Source organism: Oncorhynchus masou, chromosome 3, assembly GCF_036934945.1.
Source record: "Oncorhynchus masou masou isolate Uvic2021 chromosome 3, UVic_Omas_1.1, whole genome shotgun sequence".
In the NCBI taxonomy this organism is placed as follows: domain Eukaryota; kingdom Metazoa; phylum Chordata; class Actinopteri; order Salmoniformes; family Salmonidae; genus Oncorhynchus; species Oncorhynchus masou.
Window position 1 is genome coordinate 35,148,177 of NC_088214.1, and position 20,788 is coordinate 35,168,964.

Genomic DNA, 20,788 nt, shown 5'->3' on the forward strand with positions numbered 1-20,788 from the left:
GTCCTCTCCTTCATTCCTCCCTCTCTCTCTCTCTGTGTGTGTGTTTATGCATATGCGATTGCGTATGTGCGTGTCTAAAGAATGTGTTGTTAAATAGCAATAGAATAAATCAAAACAATTTGAATTTGTCACGTGCTTCGTAAACAACGGGTGTAGACTAACAGTGAAATGCTTACTTATAGGCCCTTCCCAACAATGCAGAGAAAAAAATAGAAAAATAATAGAACGTTGAAAAATATTAAGAGGAATAAATACACAATGAGTAACATTATGTTACGTTACAGCCTTATTCTAAAAAGGATTACATTTTTTTTCCCTCATCAAAATACCCCATAATGACAAAGCGAAAACAGGTTTTTAGAATAATTGGCAAATGTATTATAAATAAAACCCCTATTTACATAAGTATTCAGACCCTTTGCTGCGAGACTTGAAATTGAGCTCAGATGCATCCTCTTTCCATTGATCATCCTTGAGATGTTTCTACAACTTGATTGGGCTCCACCTGTGGTAAATTCAATTGATTGGACATGATTTGGAAAGGCACACACCTGTCTATATAAGGTCCCACAGTTCACAGTGCATGTCAGAGCAAAAACCAAGCCTAGAGGTCGAGAGCTCCGAGACAGGACATAGAGCTCCGAGACAGGACTGTGTCGAGGCACAGATCTGGGGAAGGGTACAAAAAAAATATGCAGCATTGAAGGTCCCCAAGAACACAGTGGCCTCCATCATTCTTAAATGGAAGAAGTTTGGAACCACCAAGACTCTTCTTAGAGCTGGCAGCCCGACCAAACTAAGCAATCGGGGAGGAAGGGCCTTGGTTAGGGAGGTGACCAAGAACCCAATGGTCACTCTGACGGAGCTCCAGAGTTCCTCCACTTGTTTTTCAGCGGCAGGGACTGGGAGACTAGTCAAGATCTAGGGAAAGATGAACCGAGAAAGTACAGAGAGGTTCTTGATACAAATTTGCTCCAGAGTGCTCAGGACCTCCAACTCGGGTGAAGGTTCACCTTCCAACAGGACAATGACCCTAAGCACAAAGCCAAGACAACGCAGGAGTAGCTTCAGGACAAGTCTCTGAATGTCCTTGAGTGGTCCAGCCAGAGCCTGGAATTGAATCCGATCGAACATCTCTGACGAGACCTGAAAATAAATGTGCAGCAACGCTCATCATCCAACCTGACAGAGCTTGAGAGGATCTGCAGAGAAGAATGAGAGAAACTCCCCAAATACAGGTGTGCCAAGCTTGTAGCATCAGATCTGGGGAAGGGTATAAAATGGCAATATAGTTGTTATTTTAAAGTTGTCGAGAAGACTCGAGGCTGCTCTTACTGACAAAGATGATTCAACAAAGTTCTGAGTAAAGGGTCTGAATACCTATGTAAATGTGATATTTCTGTTTTGTGCAAAAATTCCTAAAAAACTGTTTTTGCTTTGTCATTATGGAGTATGGTGTGTAGATTGATGAGGGAAAAAACGATTTAATACAATTTAGAATAAGGTTGAAACGTTACAAAATCTGGAACAAGTCAAGGGGTCTGAATACTTTCCAAATGCACTGTATATACACAGGGTACCGAATTGAGGTAGAGGTAGAGGTAATTGAGGTAGATATGTACATATTGGTAGGGATAAAGTGACTAGGCAACAGGATAGACAATAATTAACAGTAACAGCAGAGTATGTGATTAGTCAAAAGAGTGCAAAAAGGGTCAATTCAGATAGTCCGGGTAGATATGGTCCAGCTGTAGAACTTTTTGAGGATCTGAGGCCCATGCCAAATCTTTTCAGAAGAGGCATTGTCGTGCCTTCTTCACAACTGTGTTGGTGTGAGTGGACAATGATAATCGCTTAGTGATGTGGACACCGAGAAGCTCTCAACCTGCTCAAAAACAGCCCCATCGATGTGGATAGGGACGTGCTCTGCCCTCCGTTTTCTGTATTCCACGATCGGCTTCTTTATCTTGCTGACGTTGAGGGACAGGTTGTTGTCCTGGCACAACACTGCCAGGTCTATAAACCACTCAATGTCATCCATGATCAGGTCTACCACTGTTGCGTCGTCTGCAAACTTAATGATGGCGTTGGAGTCGTGCACAGCCACGCAGTCATGGGTGAACAGGGAGTACAGGAGGGGACTAAGCACACACCCCTGAGGGGCCCCCACACTGTGGCAATGTGTTGTTGCCGACTCTCACCACCTGGGAGCAGCCTGTCAGGAAGTCAAGAATCCGGTTGCAGAGGCAGGTGTTTAATCCCAGGGTCCTTAGCTTAGTGATGAGTTTAGAGAGCACTATGGTGTTGCAAGCTGCGCTGTAGTCAATGAACAGCATTCTCACGTAAGGTTGTTCCTTTTGTCCAGGTGGGAAAGGGCAGTGTAGAGTGCAATAGAGATTGCTTCATCTGTGGATCTGTTGCGGTGGTAGGAGAATTGGAGTGGATCCAGGGTGTCTGGGATGATGGTATTGATGTGAGCCATGACCAGTCTTTCAAAGCATTTCATGGCTACAGATGTGAGTGCTACGTGGCGATAGTCATTTAGACAGGTTTATCTTGGCGTTCTTGGGCACACAGACTTTGGTGGTCTGCTTGAAACATGTAGATATTACAGACTGGGTCAGGGAGAGGTTGAAAATGTCAGTGAAGACACTTGCCAGCTGATCAGCACACGCCCTGCGGCCTTGTGAATGTTAACCTATTTAAAGATCTTACTCACATTAGGTACGCAGAGCGTGATCTCACAGTCATCCGGAACAGCTGGTGCTCTCATGCATGGTTCAGTGTTGCTAGCCTCGAAGTGAGCATAGAAGGTATTCAGCTCATCTGGTAGGCTCGCATCACTGGACAGCTCGCGGCTGGGTTTCCCTTTGTAATCCGCGATAGTTTGCAAGCCCTGCCACATCCGATGGGCGTCAGAGCCAGTATAGTAGGACTCAATCTTGGTCCTGTATTGATGCTTTGCCTGTTTGATGGTTCATTGGAGGGCATAGCGGGATTTCTTATAAACGTCCGGATTAGTGTCCCGGTCTTTAAAAGCGGCAGCTCTAGCCTTTAGCTCAATGCGGATGTTGCCTGTATTCCATGGCTTCTGGTTGGGATATGTGGTATTGGTCACTGTGGGATGACGTCGTATAATTGAAGCTGGTGACTGAATTGGTAAACTCCTCAATGCCATCGGATGATTCCAGGAAAATAATGTAGTCTGTGCTAGCTAAACAGTGCTGTAGTTTTAGCATCCGCTTCATCGAACCACTTCCGTATTGGGTACTTTCTGTTTGAGTTCATGCTTGTATTATGGGATAAATGTTTTTCCGTGCATTTGATTTTGTGAAGTTGGACTATGTTTGACCTAATTGATCCAGTATGTGCCTTACTCATAATGCAGTACTAATTTGATGATTTCTAGGGATAAATCCACATGACTGGCTTATCCCTTCTCCGTCATATGTTCACCCAGACAAATGTAGTGCACTGAAAAACTTTCCACTAGTGCTGTTGCACACTATTCCTGTAAGGGAAAAAATTATTACATCCATAATATCATCAACAACGCTGCTGTGCAGAACATGCAAGCCTGCACAGACATGCACAAACACATTCTGGTAGTGACACACAGCCTACACACACACAAACACACACGCACACCTACACAATGACCCCCCCCCAACACACACACACACACACACAACACATACACACCGGGGCATTGATGTGAATTTATCACTCCAACCCCCACTCCTCCAGTCCCCATCTTAGATTGTTGCTAAGGAGATGGTGCTACTGATTGTTTAGCATACATATTTACAAGCCCAGCCCCCTGCCACGACATTATACTACAAAGAGCTAGGGCCTGAGGGAGAGAGCAGCTAGGGCCCTCACACTGAGACTCCTCTCACACTCACACTGTCATTAGGAGGAGGAAAGGGGAGAGGGTGAATGTGTGAGTGCCAGCAAAGTTGAGTGGGCTGGAGAGCACACATAAGTATGTGTGTGTGCGTGTTTGTGTGTGTAGGGGCGGGGTTGGTTCTTCTATCCTTGTGGGGACCTAAAATCCCCAGAAGGATAGTAAAGCAAGGAAAATTCTTCCTTGTGGGGTCTATTCCCATGTCCCCATGAGGACAAAGACTATTTTAAGTTTAAGGGTTAGGTTTAGGATTAGGGTTTGGGTAAGGGGTCAGTGGTTAGGATTAGGAGTTAGGTTATGGTTATGGTAAGGGTTATGGTAAGGGTGAGGGAAAATAGGATTTTGAATGGAAATTAATTATAGGTCCTACGAGGATAGAAGAATATAACCTGTCTGTGTGTGAGAGAGAGAGAGTGAGAGAGAGAATTCAAAAACAAATCCAATTTTGATAAACTCCCATATCCTTTAGTTGAAATACCAGTGTGCTGTCACAGTAGCAAGATTTGTGACCTGTTGCCACAAGAAAAGGGCAACCAACGAAGCACAAACACCATTGGAAATACAAACTATTTGCACATTGTTATAACACTGTACATAGCCATAATATAACATTTGAAATGTCTCTATTCTTTTGAAACTTTTGTGAGTGTAATGTTTACTGTTCAATTTTGATTGTTTATTTCACTTTTGTTTGTTACCTATTCCACTCATTTCGCACGACAATAAAGCCTGTTGGATTGAATTGAGAGAGAAGTAGGAAAACAAGTAGAATATCTCCTGCTGCTCTCCTTTTCGCCATGCTGACTAATAACCTATCCCCCTCCCCCTCTTACTCCCTCTCCATCTCCTACCCTACCCCCTCCTCACGCCATCCATCCCCTCCCCCAACCACCCAGGACTCCAAGGGAGGAGGGATGGAGGAAAGACGTCCATCACAGGCCTTTAGATTAACTGCACCACTGCATAACACAAAAGAGCCCCCCTGCCCGAGCCTCCCTCCCACACAACAACCCTTCCCCCTCTCTCAACCCCCCCCCCCCCGCTAGTGAGCCAGTGAGTAATGAAGGGGTGGAGACGTGATATCACAGGGACAGAATGCAACTGGACAGACTGTTACGATCCCATCTATGCGGTCCACTTTGAAGACGTTGCTCTCCTCTCTGCTGGAAAAGTGTCTTCTTTTTCTTCTCATTTTCTCCTCCTCCCCTCTCGTGCTACAGGCCCACTGCCCTCTTTTCATCTCCATAAAAAATGGTCTGTCTTTCCTTCTGTCGTTGCATCAAATAGTTGTGTCCGGTCCTCTCCTTTCCTCATAAAGACTTGTTTCTCTCTCTTAATTCTCCAGAGAGTATTTTCCACTAATCTTTTAGGGCAGCTCCTTTCCGCCTCTCTTTTAATTTAAAAGATACGTGGATCTATTTTCTCCACTCCAAAGGACTCTACTATTTTATTTGTAATTGTGAGGGGGGATACCTTATCACTCCCAAATCAACCTCTTAACCCTTCCCCTGGACACATGGATCTCAAAGGACCCGATGGGTGTAAGAAACGTGGTTATATCTCCAAATAGCTCAGTGAATTGTTTTTCCACCATATTGTTTCCAACCATTCAATCCTTTCAGAAATGGCGTCAAAGGGGAGGGGTTTCGACCTGACCGTCTCCTTCATCCAGATGTGTCGTGGTCAGTAATCATGCACAAAGGATAATGGGGTGGGATCTCTGATGGTGAGGAAGGAGTAGACTACATGATCCAAACTCCCTGGTTTTCCCTAAAGTGTTGCATCGTTCATGTGTGTTGCCCGGGGTGATCTATATGTGCAATTAGCTGTTGATCTGTTGATCTACATCAGATAGTATGTTTAGTTTATCATGAGATGATATCATGAGATGATACATTTACAGTAGGCCTACTGTAATGTATGGTTACATGTTATCTCATCCTCCTGCTCCAGACTAGACTGTACACACTGCCATTTTACAAAAAGCACCTGCACACTTCCCAATGGTTAAGACAATTATCCCTGGCCACAGCCAGGGTTCTCATCACTGGGTACTCTTCTGGCTCCGACAACAGGTTTTGTCCCCAGGTCATGTGATACTAAGCACCATTATGGATCGTGCTGACAGGCCATAGAAAACCACTCAGTTGAGGCGGCCTAGAATATTTAATATTACAGTTCTGTTATTATGCATTGCAGTGTTGTATCTGATGGGGTTTGGACATAATTATGATTTTTATCTAGAGCCCATAAAATAATAAATTTACCGGTGGATATTAATCCATTACAAATGCTGTAGATCTAAGGGGTATGCAACAATGACATTATTCTAAATGAACTTGCTCAAAGTTAACCCTAAAAAGAGCAATAAAAACCACACAATAACCATGAATAATTACCTATAATCAATGTAGGATATCAATGTTAGGCTATTACCTAAGCTTTAGGCCTGCCTGAATTTTTGGACTGCAAATATAATTTGCACCACAGTGAAGCACGTGCACCAAATAATGGACTAAAATGTATCCGGTTGAGGATTTCAAGGCCACGTTGTCGAACTTTTGCAGACAGGAAATTCCACCAATAGAGACGATGTGATTCCTTATTGTACATGTCAGAGGAACATTTCTATCTGAAGTTCTGAACATTCCAAAACCTTGCGTCCTAATGAACGCGCCTAGGTCTTGGATAGCACTGCCATCTGGTGGTGGAACGAGGAACAACGAATGAATCGGACAAAAAATGCTAAATTAAATATCTGGCCTTTGCTTTTTACTCTTTTCAATGTGCATCAGACGCAAAACATATTTCCCGAGTAATTAAGGCGCTGCGGTAATTAAGAGCAAATAATCAATTAACGCCTGATTAACCACTATCTCTGTGACGAGGTAGGGTAATGGCATAATTATACATTCATTACTGGCCTAGTATCCATGAGGAGGGAATTAACACGTCGCACTGAACAGACTATAATGGCTATAATTTTGAGAGTAGGTTAGTAAGTAGCCTCGTTTTATTTTATGGAATAACTTGGAAGTATATGATGTGGGGTTAATATTCAGATTCATTAGTAAACTACCAGTAATTGATTTATCACAAAACACATTTTTTGAATTACAATTTACAGTTGAAAAACATTATAGTCATGGTAGTTCAAAAGAATCATGGTCAAACAAACAATGTAGGGGGCAAAGGCCATGTGTTTCCACAGGCAGCCCAATTCTGATCGTTTGCCACTAATTTGCATTTTAGCCAATCAGAACAGATATTTTGCCAATAAATTGGGCAAAAGATCCAAATTGAGCTGCCTATGTAAATGACAGAATTGTAGTAGGGACTGTAAAAGGAAAAAGTAGATCATGATGATTTAACTTTTGATAAAAATTGTCAGAGGTCTCATTATTCAAATCAAATTGTATTTGTCACATTCACCAAATACAACAAGTGTAGACCTTACAGTGAAATGCTTACTTACAAGCCCTTAATCAACAATGCAGTTTTAAGAAAATACCCCCCAAAAAGTAAGAGATAAGAATAACAAATCGTTCAAGAGCAGCAGTAAATAACAACAGCAGGGCTATATACAGGGTGCACCGGTGTCAATGTCAATGTGCAGGGGCACCGGTGTCAAGGTAATTGAGGTAATATGTAAATGTAGGTAGAGTTATTAAACTGACTATACATAGATAATAACAGAGAGTAGCAGCAGCGTTCCAGAGATGAGGGGGGGAGGATGCTATATAGTCTGGGTAGACTTTTGATTGACTGTTCAGGAGTCTTATGGTTTGGGGGTAGAAGCTATTTAGGAGCCTCTTGGACCTAGACATAGCACTTCGTTACCACTTGCCGTGCGGTAGCAGGTAGAACGGTCTATGACTAGGGTGCTAGAGTCTTTGACAATTTTTAGGGCCTTGTTCTGACACCGCCTGGTATAGAGATCCTGGCTGCGAACGGGAGGCCCATGGGGCAGCGCACAATTCGTCCGGGTTAGGGAGGGTTTGGCCGGCAGGGATAGCCTTGTCTCATTGCGCACTAGCAACTCCTGTGTTGGGCGCAGTACACGCTGACAAGCTCACCAGGTGTACAGTTTTCCTCAGACATATTGGTGTGGCTGGCTTCCGGGTTGGATGTGCATTGTGTCAAGAAGTAGTGCGGCTAGGTTGGGTTGTGTTTTGGAGGACGCGTGGCTCTCGACCTTCGCCTCTCCCGAGTCCGTACAGGAGTTGCAGCGATGAGACAAGACTGTAACTACTACCAATTGGATACCACGAAATTGGGGCGAAAAAAGGGCAAAAAAATAAATATCCATAATATCTTATGTTTCACCGAGTCGTGGGTGAACGACGACACGGATAATATAGAGCTGGCTGGATTTTCCATACACCGGCAGAACAGAGATGCTACGCCTGGTAAGACGAGGGGTGGGGGGGTGTGTCTTTTTGTCAATAACAGCTGGTGCGCGATTTCTAAAATTAAAGAAGTCTCGAGGTATTGCTCGCCTGAGGTAGAGTACCTTATGATAAACTGTAGACCACACTATCTATATTTTTCATAAGACCGCACTCAACCAACTCTATGAGGCCATAAGCAAACAAGAAAATGCTCATCCAGAAGTGGTGCTCCTAGTGGCCGGGGGACTTTAATGCAGGCAAACTTAAATCAGGTTTACCAAATGTTTACCAGCATGTCACATGTGCAACCAGAGGAAAAAAAACTCTAGACCACCTTTACGCCACATACAGAGATGCATACAAAACTCTTCCCTGCCCTCCATTTGGAAAATCTGACCATAATTATATCCTCCTGATTGCTGCTTACAAGCAAAAACTAAAACAGGAAGTACCAGTAACTCGCTCAATACGGAAATGGTCAGATTTTTTCATTTTTTTATTTACAGTAACATGCAAACATAACAGCCAGAGGGATTCCACAAAGAAATGAGTTTTTTTTACAAAAATAAAACAAATCCACATTATATCAAATCAAATACAAACATATAGCGATTTTGTTTTAAATAGTTTTCCAAATCAGATAAAATTAAGAAAAGGGGCCTTTTCTTCATAAATTTTGATTTGTGTATTAACATTGTTCCTAATAAAATAGATTTATGACATACTCACAATCAATTGTGGAATCAGTGTAGAAAAATAATGTCAAACTTAGACATTTCAATGGTTGTATGCAATTTGAGGCCAAGATATAGTTTTACATTAGTCCAGAACACTTCACTATATCAACAATGACAGAATAAGTGTTCAATAGATTCAGTTTCTAGTTCACAAAAACTGCATTCATTGGTAACATCAGGTATCTTCAAACTCCCTATCATAGATGAGACCAGACGCAGCGTGCATGTAATTCCACATCTTTAATTGAAGTGAAACTTTTCACATAAAAAACACCCAATGAAACCAGAATCAGAACGTGGAGCACACAAACACTCACAGAAAATAAATAATTACCCACAAACACAGTTGGGAAAAAGGCTGCCTAAGTATGATTCCCAATCAGAGACAACGATAGACAGCTGCCTCTGATTGCGAACCATACCCGGCCAACAAAGAAATAGAAATAGAATGCCCACCCAAATCACACCCTGACCTAACCAAAGAGAGAAATAAAAAGGCTTTCTAAGGTCAGGGCGTGACAGAATAATCTGAAAGGAGATCTCCTTTACTTTATTGGTCACCATAAATTTGTGTGGAGTGAGACAAGCATGGTGCCAGTTTACATCAAACAATGAAGCCCAACAAAATATCGCAGAGGGAATAGACTTCCTGTAGAAAATATCCCATAATAAACGATTGTTGAATTTCGTATCTAGTAGACCAATGCCATTCACCTGGATATCACTTACAATCGGAGATATTCCAAAATGTGCATTATTCTGAAGTTTTTATTCCACTAAGTATAGCTTTAATAACAGTGTTATATTCCTTGCTTGAAACCTCAAAGTTGTATCTTTCCATAAATGATCTCCGTGTAAATAGATTCCCACTAATATTAACTAATTGGCTGAGAAGGACAATGTTTATCGAGAACCATTTATGGTTAAATAACATCTTGTTTCTTTGTAATATTGACCCATTGTTCCATATAAAACATTTCTGAGGTGAAAAGTTGTGTTTATATAACAAAGCCCAGCACATTAAAGCCTACTTGTGAAAAGCCTCCAGTTTCACAGGAAGTTTACCCACAAAATACGGACATTGTAGTAAAAAATGAAGCCCTCCGAACTTCTGAAAAACAAAATGAGGTATAATATTCCAGAAACTATGAAGATTTTTTATGTACCCTTTAATCCAGTTGACCTTTGATATCTGATTAAAGAGAGTGAAGTCTAAGACATTTAGACCGCCATCACAAACCCTGTTGGTGATAACATCTCTTTTTATCTTATGTGGCTTGTCTTTCCATATGAAGTTGTACAAAAGCCTATCTCTAAGGTACAGCAAGTGGATTTGGGAATGTCAATAGATGAAAAAAGATAGGATGCACGAGATAGCCCCTCAGCTTTGGATAAAAGCACCCTTTCTTGAAGACTTAAATCCCTCCCTAACCATGAGGATATTTTTTGTTGTTGACAGATTCAGTTACAGGGTGCAAATTAACCTATTTGGGATAGGGCTGCAGCATTTTCACATTTGGATGAAAAGCGTGCCCAGAGTAAACTTCATGCTACTCAGGCCCAGAAGGTAATATATGCATATTAATAGTAGTATTGGATAGGAAACACTCTGAAGTTTCTAAAACTGTTTGAATTATGTCTGTGAGTATAACAGAACTCATATGGCAGGAGAAAACCTGAGAAAAATCCAACCAGAAAGTGGGAAATCTGAGGTTTGTAGTTTTTCAACTCATTGCCTTTCTAATATACCGTGTAAATGTGGTCATATTGCACTTCCCAAGGCTTCCACTAGATGTCAATAGTCTTTAGAACCTTGTTTCAGGCTTCTACTGTGAAGGAGGAGAGAATAAGAGCTGATTGAGTAAGAGGTCTGGCAGAGTGCCATGAGATAAGTCTCGCGCGTGCCCGTGAGAGGTAGCTGCGTTCCTTTACCTTTCTAAAGACAAAGGCATTCTCCGGTTGAGACATTATTGAAGATTTATGTTAAAAACATCCTAAAGATTGATTCTATACATCGTTTGATATGTTTCTACGACCTGTAATATAACTTTTTGGACTTGGTCTGAACTTTCGCCTGGACTTTCCCACGCCTCATGAGTTGGGATTTGTAAACTTAACGCACTAATAAAAAGGAGGTATTTGGACATAAATGATGGACTTTAGCGAACAAAACAAACATTTATTGTGGAACTGGGATTCCTGGGAGTGCACTCTGATGAAGATCATCAAAGGTAAGAGAATATACAGTGCCTTGCGAAAGTATTCGGCCCCCTTGAACTTTGCGACCTTTTGCCACATTTCAGGCTTCAAACATAAAGATATAAAACTGTATTTTTTACGAAGAATCAACAACAAGTGGGACACAATCATGAAGTGGAACGACATTTATTGGATATTTCAAACTTTTTTAACAAATCAAAAACTGAAAAATTGGGCGTGCAAAATTATTCAGCCCCCTTAAGTTAATACTTTGTAGCGCCACCTTTTGCTGCGATTACAGCTGTAAGTCGCTTGGGGTATGTCTCTATCAGTTTTGCACATCGAGAGACTGAAATTTTTGCCCATTCCTCCTTGCAAAACAGCTCGAGCTCAGTGAGGTTGGATGGAGAGCATTTGTGAACAGCAGTTTTCAGTTCTTTCCACAGATTCTCGATTGGATTCAGGTCTGGACTTTGACTTGGCCATTCTAACACCTGGATATGTTTATTTTTGAACCATTCTATTGTAGATTTTGCTTTATGTTTTGGATCATTGTCTTGTTGGAAGACAAATCTCCGTCCCAGTCTCAGGTCTTTTGCAGACTCCATCAGGTTTTCTTCCAGAATGGTCCTGTATTTGGCTCCATCCATCTTCCCATCAATTTTAACCATCTTCCCTGTCCCTGCTGAAGAAAAGCAGGCCCAAACCATGATGCTGCCACCACCATGTTTGACAGTGGGGATGGTGTGTTGCTTTTATGCCAAACATAATGTTTTGCATTGTTGCCAAAAAGTTCAATTTTGGTTTCATCTGACCAGAGCACCTTCTTCCACATGTTTGGTGTGTCTCCCAGGTGGCTTGTGGCAAACTTTAAACTACACTTTTTATGGATATCTTTAAGAAATGGCTTTCTTCTTGCCACTCTTCCATAAAGGCCAGATTTGTGCAATATACGACTGATTGTTGTCCTATGGACAGAGTCTCCCACCTCAGCTGTATATCTCTGCAGTTCATCCAGAGTGATCATGGGCCTCTTGGCTGCATCTCTGATCAGTCTTCTCCTTGTATGAGCTGAAAGTTTAGAGGGACGGCCAGGTCTTGGTAGATTTGCAGTGGTCTGATACGCCTTCCATTTCAATATTAACGCTTGCACAGTGCTCCTTGGGATGTTTAAAGCTTGGGAAATCTTTTTGTATCCAAATCCGGCTTTAAACCTCTTCACAACAGTATCTCGGACCTGCCTGGTGTGTTCCTTGTTCTTCATGATGCTCTCTGCGCTTTTAACGGACCTCTGAGACAATCACAGTGCTCAACGTCTGGAGAGAGTTTGCTGCACTGAAAGTAAAGGGTCTAAATAATTTTGCACGCCCAATTTTTCAGTTTTTGATTTGTTAAAAAAGTTTGAAATATCCAATAAATGTCGTTCCACTTCATGATTGTGTCCCACTTGTTGTTGATTCTTCACAAAAAAATACAGTTTTATATCTTTATGTTTGAAGCCTGAAATGTGGCAAAAGGTCGCAAAGTTCAAGGGGGCCGGATACTTTCGCAAGGCACTGTATATAATGCTATTTCTGACTTCTGTTGACTCCACAACATGGTGGGTATCTGTATGGCTTGTTTTTGTGTCTGAGCGCTGTACTCAGATTATTGCATGGTGTGCTTTTTTCGTATTTTTTTTTTAAATTTGACACAGCGGTTGCATTAACACCTCTCTGGGAAGAGGAAGGGCGGGGGTGTATGCTTCATGATTAACAACTCATGGTGTAATCATAACAACATACAGCAACTCAAGTCCTTCTGCTCACCCAACCTAGAATTCCTCACAATCAAATGCCGGCCATATTACCCTCCAAGAGGATTCTCGTCAGTTATCTTCACAGCTGTGTACATTCCCCCTCAAGCAGACACCAAGATGGCCCTAAAGGAAATTCACTGGACTCTATGTAAACTGGAAACTATATATCCTGAGGCTGCATTTATTGAAGCTGGGGATTTTAAGTGAATTTAAGAAGAGTGAATTTATAAGGAAGTGCATTGGAGATGTTGGACCAACTGTGACTATTAAAACCTACCCTAAACAGAAACCGTGGATGGATGGCGGCATTCGCGCAAAACTGAAAGCACGAACCATCGCATTTAACCATGGAAAAAGGTCTGGGAATTTGGCTGAATATAAACAGTGTAGTTATTCCCTCCGCAAGGCAATTAAACAAGCGAAATGCCGGTACAGGGACAAAGTGGAGGCCCAATTCAACGGCTCAGACATGACACATATGTGGCAGGGTCTACAGGAAATCACGAACTACAAAAAGAAAACCAGCCACATCACGGACAACGACGTCACACTTCCAGACAAACTAAACACCTTCTTTGCCCGCTTTGAGGATAATATAGTGCCACTGCCGCGAGCCACTAACAAGAACTGAGGTGCCCCTCTTCTTCTCTGTGGCCGATGTGAGTAAAACATTTAAACGTGTTAACCCTCGCAGGGCTGCTGGCCCAGACAGAATACCTAGCCGCGTCCTCAGAGCATGCGCAGACCAGCTGGCTGGTGTGTTTACAGACATATTCAATCATTCCCTATCCCAGTCTGCTGTCCCCACATGCTTCAAGATGGCCTCCATGGTTCCTGTACCCAGGAAGGCAAAAATAACTGAACTAAATGACTACTTCCCCGTAGCACTCACTTCTGTCATCCTGAAGTGCTTTATTAAGAGACTCGTCAAGGATCATATAATTTCCACCTTCCGGCAACCCAAGACCCACTTCAGTTTGCATACCGCCCAAACAGGTCCACAGACGATGCAATAGCCATCACACTGCACACTGCCCTATCCCATCTGGACAAGAGGAATACCTATGTAAGAATGCTGTTCATTGACTACAGCTCAGCATTCAACACCATAGTACCCTCCAAGCTCATCGTCAAGCGGAGGCCCTGGGCCTCAACCCCGTCCTGTGCAATTGATTACTGAACTTTTCTGACGGGCTGCTCCCAGGTGGTGAACGTAAGAAACAACATTTCTACCTCGCTGAACACTGGGGCCCCACACGGGTGCGTGCACAGCACCCAACTGTACTCCCTGTTCACCCACGGCTGCGTGGCCATAGCACGCCTCTAACTCAACCATCAAGTTTGCAAACGACACAACAGTAGTGGGCTTGATTACCAACAATGACGAGACAGCCTACAGGGAGGAGGGCACTCGGAGTGTGGTGTCAGGAAAACAACTTCTCACTCAACGTCAAAAAAGATGATCGTGGACATCAGGAAACAGCTGAAGGAGCCCCCCCACCTCCCCACCTACATTGAAGGGACACCAGTGGAGAAAGTGGAAAGTTCCTCGGCATACACATCAACGACAAACTGAAATGGTCCACTCACACAGACAGTGTGGTGAAGAAGGTGCAACAGCGCCTGTCACTCAAAACCCTGACTAACTTTTACAGATCCACAATCGAGAGCCTCCTGTCAGGATGTATCACAGCCTGGTACGGCAACTGCTTGCCCTCAACCGCAAGGCTCTCCAGAGGGTGGTGCGGTCTGCACAACGCATCACCGGGGGCAAACTACCAGCCCACCATGACATCTATAGCACCCGATGTCACAGGTAGGCAAAAAAAAGATAATCAAAGACAACAGCCACCCGAGCCACTGCCTGTTCACACCACTACCATCCAGAAGGTGAGGTCAGTACAGGTGCATCGAAGCTGGGACCCGAGAGACTGAAGAACAGCTTCTATCTCAAGGCCATCAGACTGCTAAACAGCAGAGAGGCTGCTGCCTACATGGAGACCCAATCACTGGCCACGTTAACAAATGGATCACTAGTCACTTTAAACGATGCCACTTAATAATGTTTACATATCTTATAATACTCATATCATATTTATGTACTGTATTTTATACCATCTATTGCACCTTGCCTATGCAGCTTGGCCATTTTCTCATTCACCCATTTTAGATGTGTGTATTAGCTGTAGTTGTTAGGGAACTGTTAGATTACTTGTTAGATATTACTGCACTGTCGGGAACCAGAAGCACAAACATTTTGCTACACTCGCATTAACATCTGCTAACCATGTGTATGTGAGAAATGAAATGTGATTTGATTTGAACATGTGTGCCAATTAAAGATCTTGACTAATCAGATGCAAGGCCAAATTAGCGTGTAATCCAGCCCAGGTGTGCAGCCTGGTTGTTTGATAAAAGCTACCTCAGTTTCATCAATTGTAGCATAGCAGAGGCACGCTGTCCTCTAACCTACAGAGTCACATTAGTTGTTGGCATGGGACTCATGATGGAAAACATGCCCAGGTTATTGTTCAAGAAACTGGTTTGGTTTTTACTTATGAAAAACTTCTTAATCTCTCCTGCTTTGTCATATACTTATAGCACTGACACATGGCAACAACTTCTAAGGCGAACACCGCAATTTGACAATCGTCCACGCTTTAAACAGCCTCCACTCCAACAAACAGTTTCAAGGCCAGTTCGAGTAGAAACTGTCGCTGTGACATGCCATTCAGACTACATGGAGATAGTCGTGAAGGCTGATCTGTTTAAACTCGGTAATCTAATCTACGTGGATGACCTGCGACTTGGAGTGGAACAGTACCAAGACCAAGAGCCGTGTAGGGCTACAGCTTCAGCAGCCGGAGATGAGTACAGAATATTTGCAGCACTTTCGGACTGTGGAACCAAGTACATGGTAATATATATAAAATTTCAGTAGTTGACTTCTTGAAACAACCTTCTCCTAAATGCTGCTTTGTGACTCCACAGCTGAACGAAGACTCATTGATCTACGCAAACCTCCTCAGATATACACCCAGAACCACACCAGATGGCGTTATTCAAATGGATGGTGCTGTAATCCCAATTGAGTGTCATTATGAAAGGTGAGTTTAGGCTATACTGTTGTATGACGGTCATAGGAATCCTGCGTTGACCAATTGGTGTATTCACCGGTCTGTACTTTCTGTTTCAGGAAGTACAGTTTGGACAGCTCTTCTCTCCAGCCGACCTGGATCCCTTTCACCGCCACAGTGTCTGCTGAAGACACCCTGCAGTTCTCATTGACGCTTATGACAAGTGGGTATATAAATCCTGGGCTGCATTTCACAGGGTCCAATTTTGTTGACCATTCAGATAAGAAATCAAAAGGATACAATGGTGCTCTCCCAGAAGCTTGGTAAAACCCGTGAATTGAATGTTAAGATATCAAATTTATTTATATAGCCCTTCTTACATCAGCTGATATGTCAAAGTGCAGTACAGAAACCCAGCCTAAAACCGCAAGCAATGTAGGTGTAGAAGCACGGTGGCTAGGAAACTCCCTAGAAAGGCTCTGAGGGGTGGCCAGTTCTCTTCTAGCTGTGCCGGGTGGAGATTATAACAGAACATGGCAACGATGTTCAAATGTTCATGCATGGTCAAATAATAATCACAGTAGTTGTCGAGGGTGCAACAGGTCAGCACCTCAGGAGTAAATGTCAGTTGGCTTTTCATAGCCGATCATTGAGAGTATCTCTACCGTTCCTGCTGTTTCTAGAGTTGAAAACGGCAGGTCTGGAACAGGTAGCACGTCCGGTGAACAGGTCAGGGTTCCATAGCCGCAGGCAGATTATAAATGTACTATGTAGCACAAATGCCCCTCTGACATGCAAAATACGGAATCACATCAGACAACTGTTATTGGGGACACTTCTATCTGCAACGTTATACAGTTTGCCTCCTAAACATGGCCCTCATTTTAATCCATTATTAGATGCTCACTAGTTGAGCGCCTATTGACAATATGTTCTGGCCGGGGTAGTTTTAATAGCGACTCGTAACTTTAAAACTAATCGGTTGCAGTACGGTCTTTCTTTACTGCCATTTCCTTTCCAGGTGACTGGCTCTATGAGCGGGGTTCTGGAGTCTACTTCCTGGGTGACCTCATCAACATTGAGGCATCTGTCAGGGTTGCTCACCACACCAGGCTCAGGGTCTTCGTTAGCAGCTGCGTCGCCACACTGGACCCTGATAGCAACTCTGTTCCCAGATATGTCTTCATTGAGAGTGATGGGTAAGCAGGGGGGATGGCTTAGAACGACTATTCTCCGGCTGGCCAGTAGGGAACGATGGAATATGCCATTTGAGGGCTTCCACCATTTTTAAAGTAAGTCAACTGGTTTCTTTTAGACTTCTCAATTGGTTACTAAGGAAGATGCCCCAATATGTATTTTAATATTATCTCCCTCCAGGTGCTTGATGGATTCCCAGCTGCCTGGTTCCCGCTCTGGTTTCATGCGTAGAACCCAGGACAACAAGCTCGGGTTCCACATTGATGCCTTTAGGTTCTACCAGGGGGATAGGGCAGAGGTGAGGGCGGTATTTAATAAAAACAATGTTGTAGAGGCTATGGGTACTTTAGTTAAAATATTCTACAGTAACATAATTTACAGACATTATGTAGGCTACTGTGATTCTACATCTTTGTTTTGCTTATCCTGTTTTTCACAGCTGTACATCACCTGCCACCTTATGGCAGTCCCTGTCATGGACCATGCAGAGCCTAGCAACAAGGCATGCTCCTTCATTGATGGCAGGTGGGATAAGTCACATTTCCTTAGCTACGGTTACTGGGCTGTGAGCTATTCACTGGAATAACCATAGCTTTTTAAAAAAGTGGTGTGTTCTTGGTCCATGAGTAGATCTTTCGTTCATTTCAGATGGAGGTCTGCTGATGAGAATGATTTGCTATGTGGGCGTTGTCCAAACCTGAGCAGACAGAAGGGCGTTGTTCAAGCTCCAGCACAACGGCCCCTCAGTCCAAGACTAGGTGGTAGCCAACTTGAACCTCGTGTCTACCGCAACAAACTCTTAGCCTCTGGTGACAATTGGAGTATTGGGATGAAGGCCAAGAAAGGTGTATTTGACATCTTAATCCCTCTATTCCATCACCACCTTCTCAAAACACATTTCAGGGGTGGGACCTTCCCACAATTTCCATCTCAACCATATTCGAGAACTGAGTGTCTTGACTGCAAATGTATGTGTTTAATTTGTGTTCATTTTAGTATGGGACCAGGATACTACTTTGGGCCCCATGATGGTCCTCCCAAGTAAACAGAAGAGTACACCTCTATCTACACGGACAAGTGGAGGTATCGATATACCTGGCTTCCCTGCCTCAACAGGGGACAGGAAGCCCGTATCACCTGGCAGTCGTTGGCGTGGCATGAACTTCAAGAGAGGTAATTTGACTCTGACATGGCATAATCTTATTCCTTATGTAGGTGCACTAGCTTTGAACAGGTAGTCTTGAGAACCCAACCCTAGGCAACAGCAGTAACTAGGGTCTGGTTTCAATGACTGACTCGTTTGGCAACTTCTCCCAACAAATCATGAGGCAGAACGTCGTGATCTGAAACCAAATTTTTCAGGGAATACCTTTGCAGTGGTTTTAGTGAAGGTAGTTGAGGCAAACTAGCCACTTGCATAATGCACTCATAAAAATAACTGATCTCCATCTTGCTAGCTATTTTGTATGTATTCAAGCGGATAAGGTAGTGACATAGGCAGACTTAGTTCCTCTATGCCAAACTCTCATTCTAGTACGTACTGAAGTGTAAAGCCAGCTTTTAAAATGTGTGGGAGGCCACCAGGATGTCTAGACTATTGCCCAGACCATGATGCACTGGTCAAAAGTAGTGCACTCTATAGGTCATCGGGTGCCACTTCGGTCACCTGTCTTTTCCTATCCCTATCGGCTAGCAATTCTGCCAACACTGGCTGTGTTTCTGTTACATTTAATTCCAGGACCTTATTTCACCCAATCCCAAAATGAGGCTAGTCCCTTGGGCCCAAGGGTCGGACCCAACACCAAGCACGGTCTCGTTAGCTCTGCAACATATGATGGCTTCATCAGGCAGAAAGAACTAATCGCCCAACGAGGTAATGACAGTACGTTACTGTTTTGAATGTATGATTGTATGTAAGGCTCTGTGCTAAATCGTCTGTTCGCAGAGCTGTATGCCACTCCAGACCCTGAGTTGATTCCTACACCTGAGCCCATTGGAGTCCTTGAGGTTACCACAGAGAAAGAGGGTCTGGGTGAAGAGGAAAATCAGTATGAGATTGGAACCTATTGAAAGGGTATGTATGGGATGGTGGGACTGCTATTATAGAGGGAAATAACCTGCACATGGCAAGCAGGTTAGCACTTATTGGGATGGCTCCACAGAATATTCACTAACTGGCACAGCCACAAGGTAATAAAATATGATTTTTAAACATTAACCTCACTGCCAACCCTAATGCCAACATTAAATTAAAAGCATACAATGTATCCGATTTTGACTTTCCATCTGGCACATCTAGTGGAAATCGCTCAGTTCTGCCTTCAGGAAAATACCGTCTCAATAAATGTCAACTTGCATATGGCAATTGCCAGTATCACTTTTAAATATCTGCGTTTGATGTGGTTTCATAAAGAAGGGTCATGTTCCCAGTCCACTATCCAATTTCTAGAATTGGAAGGCGCTGTTGTCGTGGTGGCCCATAATAGACTTGCTCCAAGCAGCAGCACACTCCAACTCACTGAGGTTGGTGCCGGTCCTGACGTCCCAGCACACAAGGCTGATGACCCTCCAACAAAGTGACATAAACACCACATCTGTTCCTGGTGAACTCAACCAGTGAAGGGACTACCACAACACAGATGATATCTCAAGCGATGCCTGTTAATCTCTTTGAAAAATAAATGATTTAATGCTACTTCGACTGATTTTCTGTCTTCACCATTATGCACTACATGCTAGAGTAATCTGAAATATTGCCTTCATTTGTTAAAGTGAGGGCCTGTTGCTGCCAACTGACATTTCCTAGCTTAGTCTTTGGTCTGTATTGGTGTTTGCTTAGCCAGACATCACATCCTGGATTAATGTGACCCGAGGTTTCTGATTGAGCATGTAAGGTACAGGGCATTGAGACATTGGGCTTGCTATGAAGGGTCTGAGGAATGGGTGGACTGCACAGGAGGTTGGTGGCCCCTGAATTGGGGAGAATGGGCTTGTGGTAACTGCAGTGGAATGGTATCAAACCCATGGTTTCCAAGTGTTTGCCATTCTTCCCTCAACCTCCACTGGCGGACTGGAACCAGAAATCGGCACTGGCATTTCTAACTGGTCCTGTTCCTTAAGGAGAAGTGTCTTTAATTCTGTGCATAACACTTGTATCTTTTTATCAGTTTATGATGAGAATTTCTGCAAATTAATGTGGCTCTGCAAATTCGCCGACGTTTTTGAAGCCCAACATTAACGCGCCAACTGATTTTCGGATATAAATATGAACTTTATCGAACAACATAGGGCTTCATGTTACACAATCTGAGTGCCACCTGATGACCATAAAAGGTTAGTGATTAATTTTCTCTCTATTTCTGCTTTTTGTGACTCTTTGGCTGGAAAATGTATTTTTTTGTGACTAAGCTCTGGCCTAACAAACATATGGTGTGTGACTACTAGCTAATGTCCATTTGAGTAAACACAAATTTCCCTTAAAG

General features: G+C 43.2%; 1 protein-coding gene across 1 annotated transcript; it reads left to right on the forward strand.

The window, feature by feature from the left end:
- The first annotated feature begins 14,491 nt into the window (after window positions 1-14,491).
- LOC135507136 (zona pellucida sperm-binding protein 3-like) lies at window positions 14,492-19,376 on the forward strand. Its single transcript, XM_064926716.1, has 11 exons — window positions 14,492-14,584; window positions 14,688-14,848; window positions 15,634-15,949; window positions 16,024-16,139; window positions 16,229-16,332; window positions 17,131-17,308; window positions 17,487-17,604; window positions 17,746-17,831; window positions 17,955-18,115; window positions 18,303-18,479; window positions 19,252-19,376. The coding sequence occupies exons 1-11, from the start codon at window positions 14,492-14,494 to the stop codon at window positions 19,374-19,376; spliced, it is 1,635 nt and encodes a 544-aa protein (XP_064782788.1).
- The last annotated feature ends 1,412 nt before the right edge of the window (window positions 19,377-20,788 follow it).